Source organism: Simochromis diagramma, unplaced genomic scaffold, assembly GCF_900408965.1.
Source record: "Simochromis diagramma unplaced genomic scaffold, fSimDia1.1 OVJJ01000717.1, whole genome shotgun sequence".
NCBI classification, from domain to species: Eukaryota; Metazoa; Chordata; class Actinopteri; order Cichliformes; family Cichlidae; genus Simochromis; species Simochromis diagramma.
Window position 1 is genome coordinate 502,728 of NW_024387503.1, and position 14,676 is coordinate 517,403.

Genomic DNA, 14,676 nt, shown 5'->3' on the forward strand with positions numbered 1-14,676 from the left:
GGGAGTCTGCGGTTTGTTGCCTGCCAACTTCTACGAGCTTAGAGTCCCAACAGCCCAAACCAGAGTAACCTGTCCCCAAGCTCACTGCCTGAGCTACAAAATCTGAGCTGCAGAGCCCTAAGTCACTGCACTTACCTTGGCTGCAGAACTTGACGTGACTCAGGTAATTCGAGATCCATGGATTCCGGTACATTTTGGCAACAGAGTCAGGTGAGAGTTTAAGACAGAAAAGAAGTGAAAGACACGGGAAGACAGAACAGCTGACCGAGAAGTGATGCGACTACAAAAGTACTCCGTCAGTGCTCCGGGACAGGCAGAGAGGGAGGGAGAGGCGAGTCAGGTAGTATTAGAGAGAAGCAGGATAGAGGGAGGGAGGGGGAGAGAGAAAGATGTCCCAGCCGCAGTACCAGCATAAGCAGTGGTGGTCCTGACAGGCAAACAGAGGAGTGCTCAAGCTTTTGCTGCACTACACCTCTTCTCAGATTCACTCCTCTGCTCTGGCTCCTCTCACCAACCAATGTGGACTAACCGGTGCCCGCAATAACAACAACCTGCAGGTCTAAAAGCTGCTCAGCATGGGCTAAGCTCATTAGCCAAGGGAGCAAAATTAGGCCCCTTCTCTACTGCAGACTGGAGCAAAGTGTCCTGCATGCTTCAGAGTGAGCCTCAGAGAAGAGAAAAAGAGAGAGAGAGAAAAAAAAAAAAAAAAAACTGTGCATGCACGAGAGAGAGAGATAGTTATGCGAGTCCCACGAGAGCACTGCCTTCCCTTGGCTCACACACTCGAGTGGGATGCCAAAGAAACCGGTGCAGAGCGTCAGAAAAGGGAGGGAAGAGAAATAGTGCGGAGTCTGGAGAACGAGAGTGGAAATAATGAGGGCAGGAAGAGAAGACGAGAAAGTTCAAATGACCCTCTCAGTCTGATGAGAAATTCCAGTCATCTCTCAGCAGGGACAAAATAAAAGGAACAGCATGGAGCTAGGCAGAAAAAAAAAAAAAAGCTGGGAAGGGCAAAGAGAAGGTACGAAAGAAAGAGCGAAACAAAGTCAGGAAAAGAACGAAGGAGCGTGTGAGCTGTAATGGGGGAAACAGAAATGTGTCTGCTCGTGACTAATGTTACCATTACACCAACAGTTTGCTTCTTCCTAGAACAACTAATAAGAGGTGCAAAGGGAAGAGAACTAGGTTGATTTATTGATATCCCCACAATTCTCCTTTTAACACACTAATCAAACGTGTTTGTGTGACTCAAGCCCACATAAACCAATGTTACACAGTGAGTCATGGCATGTAGAAACCCATTCTTTTCTATTGTATGAATATGCTTTACGTGATTGCCAAGAACAAGACAAATGTGCTTGCACTCACACACCTCACCTATACGTCAATGTGACAACGACATGCTTATCACTGTAGTGAGAGGGCACTACAGGGAGGCTGGCACAGTGCCTGATGGTGCCTTTAAGAAGATACTGTGGGGGAAAAAAAGTGATGCATCTTATCTTTCTGCAGCACACAGAGAGAAAGCTGTCAGCGCCAAACACACAGCAGTCAACATAAAGCAGATCTTTTGGATGGAACCAGCCACAAATGTCAGTTTCTCAATTCAGTGGCTGAAAGGTGTCAAGGGGGGGGGGGGGAATAAAAACCACCTTCTTTAAAATATATTCATCTCAATGGAGCTCTTTTGAACTTCCTGCAAATCTAAACTAGGTTATTGGACTGTATCAAAAGCACAAACATGCATCCATCATAACATTTGTCAAAGAACATAAATCAGCCTTTTCCCACCACCTTGGACTATAAAGGTGTGCTAAGATGTAACAGGACTGTCTGACGATGGTGTGTAAACTGTAGAGGTGGCATGTCTGGATCCCTCTCCAGGATGAGCTCATCTGGCTCAGCGTGTGAGTGGCGCACATCCATCACAGAGCTGCCAGTTCACACCGTGGCTGAGTGGGTGGAGAAAGCGCTACCTGCATGCAACGCTCAAAGTGTTACTTTCAATGTCAGTAGTTTCGCAGACTGACAGACACCTGACAACTGATGCAGTGTATTCATAAAATGAATGAGTTTGCATAGAAGTGAATTTTACCTAAGGAGATAAAGGAGCTAGAGGACACCAATACTATCAGCCAAAGCTGGCGGTTAGCTGACCTTTAGCTACTGATAATCACAACTGCTGATAAATGGGAATTTCAAAATGCAAGAAACACCCATCGACAATATTATGAGTGTTGCTGTTTAACTAGAGGCCACTCTGCAACTTCCCTGTTCAAGTGAGATTTCAGGTCCTAAGTTTCAATTAACCCTCAGCCTTTTACATATCAGTGGGCCTTTCATGCACTCTCAAAGCTTTGACATGGCATGACCAAAAATACCTACTTTCAGTAACAGGGTATGAAGGCTGGAGATAAACTATGCAATGATTCGTGCTGAAAAACAAATTATTTAACCATCAATGGTCTGAGGATGTTTTTTTCCCTTTTGAAAAGGTTATAAGAATATGTTAACAGAAGCATCGTCTTTTAGTCTCATCCACTCACCGTGGGTCTGCTTACAGCATCAGGCAGTTATCCGTTTCCATCCACCATTCAGCGTTTACAAATGCGTGCAACCAAAGCCTGCTTAAATCTGATTAATCACCAATATCACTCAATATTGTCCTTGCCTACAGTCTCTGTATGTTCATATCTGTTTACAGAAGTTAAGGTCAGAGGGTTTGAATAATTAACCAAAATCCTCTTTAAGCAACTTCTCAATAAATTGTTGAAAACATGCGGAAATTTATTTAATTTGCACTTTTAATTTAAGTCAACCAGCCACTTTAATTATGTGCATTTAGCCATTTGTCTTGCCGTTAATGTCAACATATCAAACACCCCCCCCCCCCCACGCCCACCCCCCAAAAAAGAAAAAAAGAAAACAAAACAAAACCACATACACACCACCCACACATATTTCTAAATGTGTGTGGCAACTGTACTAATGACGAAGAAAAACTTTTACCTCCCATCTGGATGTCTGCCTTGTATGTAATGTTTGATTTTGACTCATCGGCTTTAGGAATGACATCAGTTCAACAAAACCACTAGACTGCTTCTGCCCTGTTATTATCAATCATGAGTCTTCAGTGCCAAGGATGGGCAAGACTTTACAGGTTGCTGCAATGATGCACTGTTCTTGTTTTCTTCGTCTTTGTGGTGGATAATCAGATTTTACTTGGCAGGATTACAGGATGACGCAGTACTGTATAAACAAGCGCACACAAAATAATTTTAAAAGAAAAGGATTTTTAAAAACTATTTCATCAAATATGGGGAATGTGAACAGAGTATTGTTTAATACTTCAAACAAATCAGCCGACCTAAGCCTGCTACTGATTACCTAATTTAAAAATCAATGTGTTTAAGCTTAATTTCACTGTGTTTACTTCTTTTAAACTCTTTTTAAATCCATGTTATAATGAAACACAGAAAACAATTCCCATTTACTCTCCTTAGAAACTCTGTGGGAGCTTGCGTTTGCTCCTGTAAATGCTCACATGCAGACTATAAACCAGCCTACAACACGTAAACGAATGGTTGAATAGAGACCATAAACTGGAACAAATGGCAGTGAACATAGAAATTTAAGACATCTTTGCTGTCACACAGAAAAACATTGACGCCCATGATGAGGGTATGTAAATTTCTGACTACAACTGTGTTTCTATTGAACGAGAGCTTTTTGAGGAAACCACTAAAGTATCAAAACTCATCTATTATATGAGAGAAGTGAGAAGTTGTTCTGATGGTCAAAGCTTAGGGATGATGGGTTTATGCCAAAATAAGCATGCATTCAGTGTGAGTGCAAAGCTTTTGGTATGGTCAGAGTGTGTTTTCTTTAAGGGCAAGTATTAAAATAAGTTGAATTGTCACATGCAGTCATTCTGCTAGTTTGCGTTCAATTAAAGCCTAAGCAATAAAAACTGAAAACAACTAAATTGTCAGCTAATCAATTCATAGCTTAAGCCATGAAAACAAATGAAATGTAACTAGCATGAAAAGAAAAGTAGCTTAACTGTTAAAGTTATGAAAGTAATATTTCAGATGAAGCTGCGTTACCCAAGATACTTTAAATATGTACTACAAACAGTGTCATTTGGTACGTAAGCAGTCGGTTGTTAAAATGCGAGGATGTATGGGTAGGTTAAGGCGTTAAACACTGTGAGAAAGACACTTTACGTTTTTGAAGTTTAGCATGACTGAGAGTGAAGAAGTTTGTGCTTAATATCATAATAGCAGAGACACACCTCACCACTCATCATTCCCCAGATGTTCACATTCAAGGTGGACGTTGTTTCAGTCTGGACAAGCTCACATGTGCAGCCAGTCATGGGGTCATTATTAGATAAACACTTCCAGATAGGACATGTTTGCACTTAGAATGACCCCCTGTGTGGAGAGGCATCACAACGTGTCTGCGAGGAGAGAAGTGCCTAATGGCTGCATCACATTCCCGGTTGGAAAACCTCTCTAAAGACAGAGAATGTGGAGAAAGAGGGAAAAGAGCGAGCTTTTCCAAGGCACTCTCTTTCTCTGGGCTCTTTTGCAGTGCTCCTAGAAATAAAGTCCAGATTTATAGCATCCCCGAGGAAAGATATCCGTTTTGTCTGGCCAGAGAGCAGTGCACGGTTCCAGTGCATGTGGCCATGCTGTCTCTGCAGATACATAACAGAGCTCAAACCCCGGCATCACAGTCATAAATTCCATATAGGGGGGCTGCCGAATGAAAGGTAAAGATATTCATATGCACACGTGAAGGGAGTTAGAGGAGGGGAGGCTGAGGATAAAACTCCATTTGCCATGTTGTTAAATGTCTTTTACTGGGCATGATGGGTTTTCAGTATGATGCAAACAGATTCTTCTAGGTGCCCTTTGACCTTCAAATAGTGTGTTAAGACAGAAGGTTTTTGCAACATGTCACTGACAACTTGATCTCAATATAGAGCGATTACTTTAAAAGAGGTTTGGTTCCTCTCCCAGTCTGGATGCTGAATTTATTGGAGGTTTTTGAACTTATGACTACTTTAATTTGGACCATTTTAAATCATCAGACGAACTTCACACTCATGAACTGATGCCAATATCCCCATCTCCATGATCACTAATTTTTTGTTCTTATAAATGTAACCCCACAGTGATTCTGGGTCTGCCGACCCTTCTTAGAACAGCTCTGTATCTAAAATAAAATGCCAAACCCACCCAAATATGATAAAACAAGGTTTAAAGTCTTCTCTTCAACTAAAACACAGGAGTGCCTAGAAATGTTATATTTTATAATATATATGAAAGACACAGCTGCTGTCCCATCATGGTTTCTGGACTCATTTTGCATCATTAACATTAGCCTCACGTCAGTTTTATGGAGAAGTAGGGCTGTGCCATTTCATAGCATCTGCACACATTTCTATGCAATATGAAAATGTCACATTGTTAGGTCATTGCAATGTCTTGCATCCAAGTTCCATAGTATGAGCAATGAGTGTGAGAGCTCCATGCCCCCTCTGTTTATGATTTACTTCCTAAAAAGGGAGGTACTTGAACAACCTTCAACAAGGTATAGTATTTTCAACATATGCAGATATTTAAAAAAAAAATAATAATTGTGATGCAACTTTGAAGCTAGGCTGTCTACCCCATCCAGAAGTGAAAATAGTTAGACCAGATGGTGGTGTACCAATTTATCATCCAATGCTAGCACGCTTAGCAAGTTACATTCATAAATTGTATAGAAGTGACAACTGCTCCCTAAAGGTGGGTGGGTTGTGTGAAATAAAAGGACTGAACTGAAGAACCGTTTCTAAACATTTTTCACCCAATAAAAAAGCCCAACATATGTATTCCTATTAAAAGGGCTAGTGTTAACATAAGTTGGCTAGCTGACTCAAATATGAAACTTTATGGGATGCCTGAGCTTTGAAAAGCCGTTCAGGTCAGATATATCAGACCTCAAACTTCAAAAGACGTTCCTGGACAAGACCTTAAAACTTCGTTATCAACTTGCTTTCTGAACGGTCTTTGAAACTTTACAGTTATACTGAAAATAGATCCTGCAACGCTGACCTTCTCTGGCAATAGTGCTCTATTAACCCCCAGAAAACCCCCCACAAACACCTCAGCATAGCTTTCCCAGAATAACACAGATAAGAGGTCTTAAGCAGACTTCATTGTCTCTGAAGTGCTCCAGCAACTCAACTCTAGGCCCAACACAGAGCTAAAACATGAGCTAACTAATGTTCTAATATTGTATTACTTTTTTAGAGGGACGGAGGTGGAAAATAATTTAATCACCTTAATTTCCCATAAAGCCATTAGAAAAATGTCATCCCTTATTTTTGTTAATCTTGTTTGTTTTTTCCTCTGCATTTTGGTTTTTAATTATCTTTGTTTAAACAAACAAACAAACAAACAAACAAATAAATTAATAAATAAAAAGGTGAATGAAAAAGAAATACTCAGTGCATCATGGGTAGCCCCCAGGAGCCTTGATCCATTGCAGTGTAACTCAGGGAGGTTTTGGGGTCACCTGAACCAGCCCTAACTATAAGCTTTATCAAAGGGGGCCTGAAAGCTGAAGGCTCTGCCTCCCATTGTACTTTTCCATGCCATAGGAATTAAATGTACGGCAGCAGTCTGAGAGCAAAGTGCTCTACTGGGGTGATACAGTAAGATAAGATAACGCCTGATTATTTAAGACCTTATATGCGAGGGGAAGGATTTTAGATTTAATTCTGATTTTTAACAAGGAGCCAATGTAGAGAAGCCAGTATAGAAATATGAAAATATGCTCTCTCTTTCTGCCAATACCAAATGCAGATCCAATACCTGCAAATAAATGTGAGCTTATCTGAAGTCTACTTTGAATAAATTATCCAGAAAATAACATAACTCAAAAAAAAAAAAAAAAAAAAAAAAAAAGAACCTCAACAAATTTTGATGAATTATTTCCTCCCGTGATTAAGTACCTAAAATATTAACAGTCAGTGGACAACACGCTTTCCATACCTGTAACTGCAATTAGGATTAATATGTAATTATATAAGCCATCTGCTCCTCAATGATTATGTGACCCACGAGGCATGTGATGCACCTGCAAAGCTGAAACAAGTCTAAACTACCCGATTCCAACTGAGCCCTGGGGAAACATCTATACCCAAGTCAGCGTGTGTACACGCATACACGCGTCCGCACACACAGCTTTGAGCTCTTAAATAAACACGTGTGTGCTTTAGAGTGATAAACACTGCACATCTGGTGAGAGGAGAGAGCGCTACAGAACCAAGATTCTTTATCAACTCTGCTTGCCAGAGAATTTGTTTCCACCCTCAAGCGCCACGGACACCTTCCCAGGAACTGTCATCCTGGAGGATGGGAACGCTTAAGGGTATGGATAGAGATACTGGAGGAAAGCTCATGTCTCGACCCAGAGTGAGGCGAGCCAGCAGAGTGGAGGCTGCCACTGGTAAAGGGAACCAAATGTAGCTACAATGATCAGTGCCTGGCAAGATGCAATTATTTCCAGAGTTAAGAGCTGGGAACTCAGTGAACTATGGGCTTGGTAGTCCAGCTCTGCTATGTCCGAATAAACATTATCAATGGCACAGGTACTCAGCTAAGAGCAATGAAATACCTAAATAAACTCAACTATTTTGCTAAATAGTCTCTCCTAACAGTGATCGTCATGTCTTGGCCAGCAAAAGCAGACGTGGCAAGTCAGCCCCCGTGTTTGACTTCTACATGGTGATTTATAAAAAAAAAAAAAAGAACAACGCTTTACCTTGAAAGCATTTCAAGCACAGATGCAAAGTCCCAACTTTTTCCAGATTCATTAAGATTGGCAGATACACGAAGCATAAAGGTATCTGCCAATACCAAGTACAGATCCAATAGTAGGTTTACATTCATTTTTATATCTCTGAGGAAGAGAATTGATCTAACTTTTTATAACAGAATGTAAAAAATAAATACATCGAACAAATATATACCATTACTGGAATTTATTAGAAATTGTTAGAGAGTAACAGGGTTAAGTTAAAGTTAAATGAAGACGTTTAAAAAACGTGTCCAAGGTTTTCATCAACTTGCTTGACAACAGTTTGCAGTCCAGTTAAAAACTATTGCAAACATTCAAAGAAAAGTTATTGCACATGTCAAATATTTCCGCTGAACCTTTGCTACAAACTTCCTGCATTCCTCCATTATGTGTTAGCTTCCCTGCTAGCAACCTGCACACTTTTGGAGTAAACAGAAAATATAATTAACAGAGTCCAAGCCCCACTGACTGGCTCAATCAGTGGGCTCACTGATCCAATCCAGGATCGCAAAGATATCGGATCAATCCGTCCCTAGTTTACAGAACATAGGGAATTATGTCTTCTCTTAGTGTCAAACCTGATGATTCCAGTTTTTCAACATTCACATCAGTTTAAGAGGAGTTCTTGAGCTTCATTAACATATAGACTTGTGGATAGACTGTCAATACAGTGCTGGCAGTACATTCTCATAGAGTTAGTTCACCCTCACTTTACATCAGCTACATCTCATCTACTAAATCCAACACCACAGCTCAATGCTGCAGCTAACACTTAATGTTTCAAGATAATCCAGGCAGACTTCATGCCAAAATGGGACATGGATTCAATGACACAATCTGATTTGAACATTTGAACCACACACGACTGTAACAAAAATCACAAATGACTATGCTTTCAGCTGGAGAACAAATCCAAAACCAAAATTTGAGGTCAGTGCCAAGGACAAATACTTTACCTCCTACATGCTATTACTTGCGCTCCATAAATCACCATTCATAAGATATCAGACCCAGAGCTTGCGGTTTTAAAATAAAAGAAAAGCTGTCATGTAGGAGTAAAAATGAACAAGAGTCACCACAAGGGATCACAAAGACTAATAAGCGTCCTGCAAGACTCTGGCTGCTACATAAAGAATGGTGTATATGCATCTAAGTGGCTTCATGGCAAAAAAAAAAAAAAACCCAACAAGCTTTCAGCACCGCAAAACTTTCTAATCTCTCCAAATTCTGCATATTGTCCTTAGTATATATTTTTTTAAGTTTTCTCTTTCTGAATATCTGTGGCTCGTTGAATTTTCTATGTACTTCCTTACAAAAAGTCCAGGATTCCAGAACACCTTGTGAGATGTTACAGAGACATGGTTAAAAAAAAATGCAAGCATAAACACAAATCCAGAGGACTTTCTCCAAATTTCAATCCTTTGTACCATAGACAATATACAAACATGGACTAAGCTCGTGGTTCCATAAAGTGAAGCCAGTGCCGAAGTGCCTTCAATAAGCATTCTTATAAAGACCAGTAGGGGGCGACTGCTTGGGTTACAAAAAGAATTGTACAGTCTGTGGATCCCTCACTCTGTGAGCCCAGCAAACACTTCCCTGATGATTTTATGGGCTCAATCATACTGAAGGAAGGTCAGTTAGTAAATTTTGGTCAGGAGGATTAACGCCCGGTAAGTCTTCACTAACCAACTGGTGCTAAGCCCATCCTTTAGATGCAATCTATGCATTTTGATTATCCAGTGTTTGACTAAAACATTAAAAAGGTAGAGATACTTTTTGTGCTGTGCCAACACAGCTTTGTTACATGGACACATTAGCACAGTGCTAATTCAGTGTTTAAAAAGTTTTTAAAGTCACAGAAAGATCGGAAGGAGCTATAAACAAACCACAGGAAGCCAGTGTACTCCTAGTGGCATTTTACACAATTTTATCATCACTTTCCTTAAAAATATTCAATGGCTAACCAGACAATGGAAAGGTAAAGCTATGACCTGTGAAGCCAAGTGTCATGCTGATCCAGTGATTTGACAAAGGCAAAGTATATCAAACGAAGGAACCTTACAAGGTTAAAGGCTGATCTGTAATGACAGAACAGTAAACAAAACAAAGCTTAAGCTATTCTAAGTACTATTTAATACATCACTCCTGTGGTTTAGTGAACCCCGGCTAATGACAAGAGGATGTCCAGGCTAAAATAAAGCTGTGAACAACACTAACCCTTCATAAAGGCTCGTCCTGTTCCTTAAATAAAGGTCCAAGTCAAATTTATCATGTCCTCTGATAGAACAGCACAGGACCTAACTATCCATCCTGACAGATAAACCAGCCATCAGATCCTGAACTCAAGTCGCTGGAAGGAAATGATAGACAATCACACTGCCTCAAGTTCTCCAGATGAGAGAAGACATACATTAATACTCTCTCTCACACACATACGCACGCACACGCACACACCCTGGATTAGGTGCTTTGGATCTCAGCCAGTGAAATCATAGAAAGTCTGACATCACGACAAACAGCTGAGAAAAGTAAATGACAGTCAACCACTGACAATGTGTAACCAAAGACGGTCACAACGTCACCACTCTGCTTTCCCTTATTCCTCAAAGTCGGAAACCAGATCAGACCTCAGCCAATTAAGTGACTGTGAACCAGGGCTCGTGTATTTTTGGAGCAGAGGTAAAAATAACTCCCTTTGCTCTGGGTTTTCTGACTAAATGATGTATACAGGAGTGTTTGTATATGAAGCCTGAATATTTCATTCCAAATAGTTTGGGTGTTTTCTTTATTTTGTTTTTTTTCCTCCATGAAAATTATTTTTAAGAAAGACTTCCTCACACACCACCTGCAGGCAGTTTGACTGTAGCTGGCTCAAGAACACTGCTAAAGCTCGTCATGAGTAATAATTAAAGATGGGGTTTGTATAAACGGAAAAGCTTGTGTAAAATGTTTTGTGTGTGTTGCCCTGTTAGGCAGGGCTCTATTTCTGTCTGTGTGTCCTGACGGAGCGAGAGCAGGTGCAGCACAATGAGCAACTGTAGTCTCCCCAACCAGTCACTCACCACTGAATGAATCACACATGGAGGAGCTCACCAGCCCCCCAGATTCCAAATCTCACTCAGGCCATTAGTTTGCTTGAAACGTACACAGATAAAACAAATCACTGAATAACTCCCACCCGACATATTTTCTACAAAAATCATAGATAAAATATGCAACAAGTCGCTGTTAAAAGAAGGCATATATAGACTGGTGCAATTTAAAGCTGTTAAAGTTCAAATACACATAAACATTCAAATACACCGGCTTATTATTAAAGCCTCTGTATTATAATCTAAAATGTATTTCAACGACACCACTTAAAAACGACATTTTAGAACAGCAAGTCTGTTTCCTATCAACACCATATTTTTTCAATCTCAAAATCATCTAATATTTGGCTGCATTATTAAAATCTTTTTTTTTTTTTTTTTTAAAAAGTAACTTAAGCACATTATCTCACTAGCCGTAGAGAACATACCTTAATAATGTAGGTAATCAAAGAGCCAATGATCCTTAGTAAGTGTTTCTGGTGGATACAGAAGTCTTTCCAGGATATTGGGGTCTAACAGTTCTAAGCCTTGTGGAAGGTCAGCGCTCTGGAGGCTTGTGGGATAGGACTACTGGGGCATAAAGATAGACTGACAGGCCCAGATACCCCCCACCCACCTTCTATCTACAAGCCTCCTTTAGGGACGCATGTGCGGTGGCCAGATCTACAGCAGGCGTGAACTCGAGAGGTGGGTAGGTGGGTGACAAATTTAGAACGGTGCTTTCCCAGTCCAACAGCGGCAGGCCAGATCAATCAAATGATGAAAATCACAAGTACTAGTCATGAGGCCAATTAAACCGAGGACAGTGGGAAGTCAAATCAAAGGAAAACGCTGCACTCAAAAACTGTAATTGAAATTTGCATTTATAAACTTGGGATGAATTTAGGAACTTAAAAAAAGCTCATAGTTGTAGTAAGGCCTGATTTGACCATCCCAAACCTGAATTCCCTTCTTTTTTAAAAAAAAAAAAAAAACCTAAGCAAAAAGGTTATGGACTGCTGTCATGACACTCTAAAATTTATTGATAAAATTTTGAATTCATTGCTCACTGTGAAAACAAAGCAGCTGGTTTATAAACTTTATAAATAAAAGACCATTTACCATTTTAGAGTTACTGAGTGTGCTTTGCAGTTTATCTTTGCTTCTATTAAACTTCTTTAAGGTCAGATGCAATCTTTGCAGGAACTGAATTCAATCTGTTCCCTTTGAATAATGTGGTTCACAACAACCAGTCTGTCTTCAGAAGAACAGATTTAGAGTCTTTATGAGAAAGGGCATCTTTACAACCCTCATCACTTTAACTGGAACATCCAAATCCAAGTAGTTCTTGGAGAAATTGTAAGCACATATTCTTTTGAGCGTAAAGAGAAGAAAAAAAGATTAATGCAGTAAGTGCTTTTTTTCTTATGGTAACTAAGATAAGACCTAAGTTTTAAAAAATAAATAAAAACCTGACAGAAAATCTGGAGTTATTAGCCAAATTAGTTTGTGACTTTGATAAACATCAGTTATCTATGCAGGAATTTGCTGATTCCAAAACATTCCCACTTAATAGTACTATGAATAATAGTTAATAGTACCACTCCTCTTACAGACAGTATAGTGCTGCAGAGGTCAAGAAAACTGTATGGAATAGTTGGGAGTTGTTCTTCCTTGCTTGTGCCTTGGACATAAAATTAACTTGCTTTTAATGGAAAGTGTCTAAAAATAAACTCATTGGCAAAACTGGTTTAAGAACTTTGACATTGAGGTTCTGACAGCACTCAATCTCCCTAAAATAGACCTCTGCTGGTCTCTTGGATCAATTTCAGCTGTCAGGCCAGTAATCCTTCCAGTGTACACAAACTAAACAGACAAATGCATTTGCATTTTGTCTGTCTCGCACAAAAAGCTCAGGTCATCTTACTGGTCTCCAAACACATAAACTATGGACTTAGTAATGAGCTTAGGTCTGTAAACAGTCTGTTCAAGACGCAGAGAAACCTTCATCTTTCTATTACACCTTCCTTTCAGTCCGTCCACTCTTTGGACAGACTTAGAGGAAGGAAGGAACTCAAAGACTCAAAGATAAGGGTGGGGGCTCTGCAACGCACAACGTGACAGGCAGCCTCATGTAGTAGGTAGGCAGAGAAAACATTACATGTCTTTTGTTTTTTTTTTTAATAATAATAACAACAACAACAACAACAACAACTATACATATTTTGGAGTACAGAATCAGAGACAAATACTTCCACTGTGGTTTGAAGCTTTACAGCAAACAGCACCATCTAGTGCTGGTCATGCAGCATAACCACAGTATAAATACAGGCCTCAGTAGCTTTCTAATTCCTGACATCACCTCGTTCTCCAGAATTTCTGGCTTGTTTATGGCTGTGTGAAAAGGTAAACCGTAAAAGTAATTCAAAGTTTTTTCAGCTGGTATAAAAAGCAGCTGCGGGCACAGGGCCAAGCTTTGAGCTTCTGTAGTATTGTGCTCTGAGCTTTGAGAGCGATGGGGTTCAGCTGCTCCAGAGCTAATTAGCAGAGCAAAGCAGTTGGAGAAACATTAGCTCTTCCAAAGCCAGCAGAGAACTGTGGGAGCAAATGTGATTTCAATTTAGCCCCTTGTTAAGTCAGAACTGAATGCTGATTGCAAACATGCCCCGACCACACTGAACTGTCAGCAAAACAGAAAAATCAGGGCAAAAAGCACTCCACTCCTGTTTTTCCATAAACAGTTGCAAACAGACCACAACAATGCCCCAGGATGTAGAAAAACTGGAACTATGAGTACTATTAAACCCGCTCCCCTCATTGGCTGATGTCCTTTGATGAGGATCAGCCATGCAGGCAGTCTGAGCATACTCAGCAGCTCCTGTTTTAAAGGAAGATTCTGGAATCAGCACAATCAAATCCAAGACCATGATTCTCAGCTGGAAGAGGGTGGAGTGTCTACTCTGGGTCAAAGACAAGTTACTGTCCTACATGAGGGACTTTAGGTGTCTTGGGGTCTTGTCCACAAGTCTGCAAGACTGACAGATGGGGGCAGCAGAACAGATCTGTTGTGGTGAAAAGAGCTGAGTATAAAAGAAATTAACATTCCTACTCTCACCTATGGTCCCGAGCTATGGATAGTGACCAAAAGAATGAGGTTGCGGATACAAGCAGCGGAAAGGAGTCTCCTTCCAAGAGTGGCTGGGCTCTGCCTTACAGATAGAAGCTCAGTCATTCAAGGGGGACTTTAAGCACAGTAGCTCCTCCACATCGAAAGGAGCCAGTTGAAGTGGTTTGGGCATCAAGCCTTCTGGACGCCTTTTAGGTGAGGTATTGTGGGCATGTCCTACCATGTTACAACTGTAGAAATAAGATGTTTCGTGTTGTTGCCAGTTGAATTTCTCAGTTGCTCCTGTTACCCTTGTTGTTAAGAGCAAAGCTCTGACCCATGCCAAGCTCAAGAAATACCCTGTCTCAATGTGATGCTGAAAAACAAATTCTCTAATGCATTCATTACTTCTATATTACATTGATGAAGGGCATTTCTTCTTGTCATAGATCATTTTGCAGAATCCCTGTACCAGGTTTTATGCACAAAACCAAAGCATTAAGCAAAAATATGTGTTTAAATAAACCTGGATGATCGTTTAAATCTTTAGGAGACGAGTTGCATGGAGATAACGTGTAAACAGTCACAAGAAATAAACTGCAAATAAATAAAGTAACTAAAGAATCAACTGTTTTCCAT

The 14,676-nt window shown here is 40.3% G+C and overlaps 1 protein-coding gene across 16 annotated transcripts in view; it reads right to left on the reverse strand.

The window, feature by feature from the left end:
- The window catches only part of svila (supervillin a), a 78,517-nt gene that overhangs the window by 49,092 nt on the left and 14,749 nt on the right, over positions 1-14,676 (reverse strand). For 5 of the 16 annotated variants that reach the window (XM_040018761.1, XM_040018765.1, XM_040018762.1 and 2 more), the window contains exon 1: positions 136-2,749. The exons of 2 other annotated variants lie outside the window; for them this stretch is intronic. In XM_040018761.1, coding sequence (XP_039874695.1) covers positions 136-193 — 58 coding nt within the window. In that variant the 5' untranslated portion in view covers positions 194-2,749. Of the gene's footprint in view, positions 1-135; positions 2,753-14,676 lie in introns of those variants that run through there. 9 more of the 16 variants (XM_040018757.1, XM_040018754.1, XM_040018764.1 and 6 more) reach the window with 7 other exon arrangements.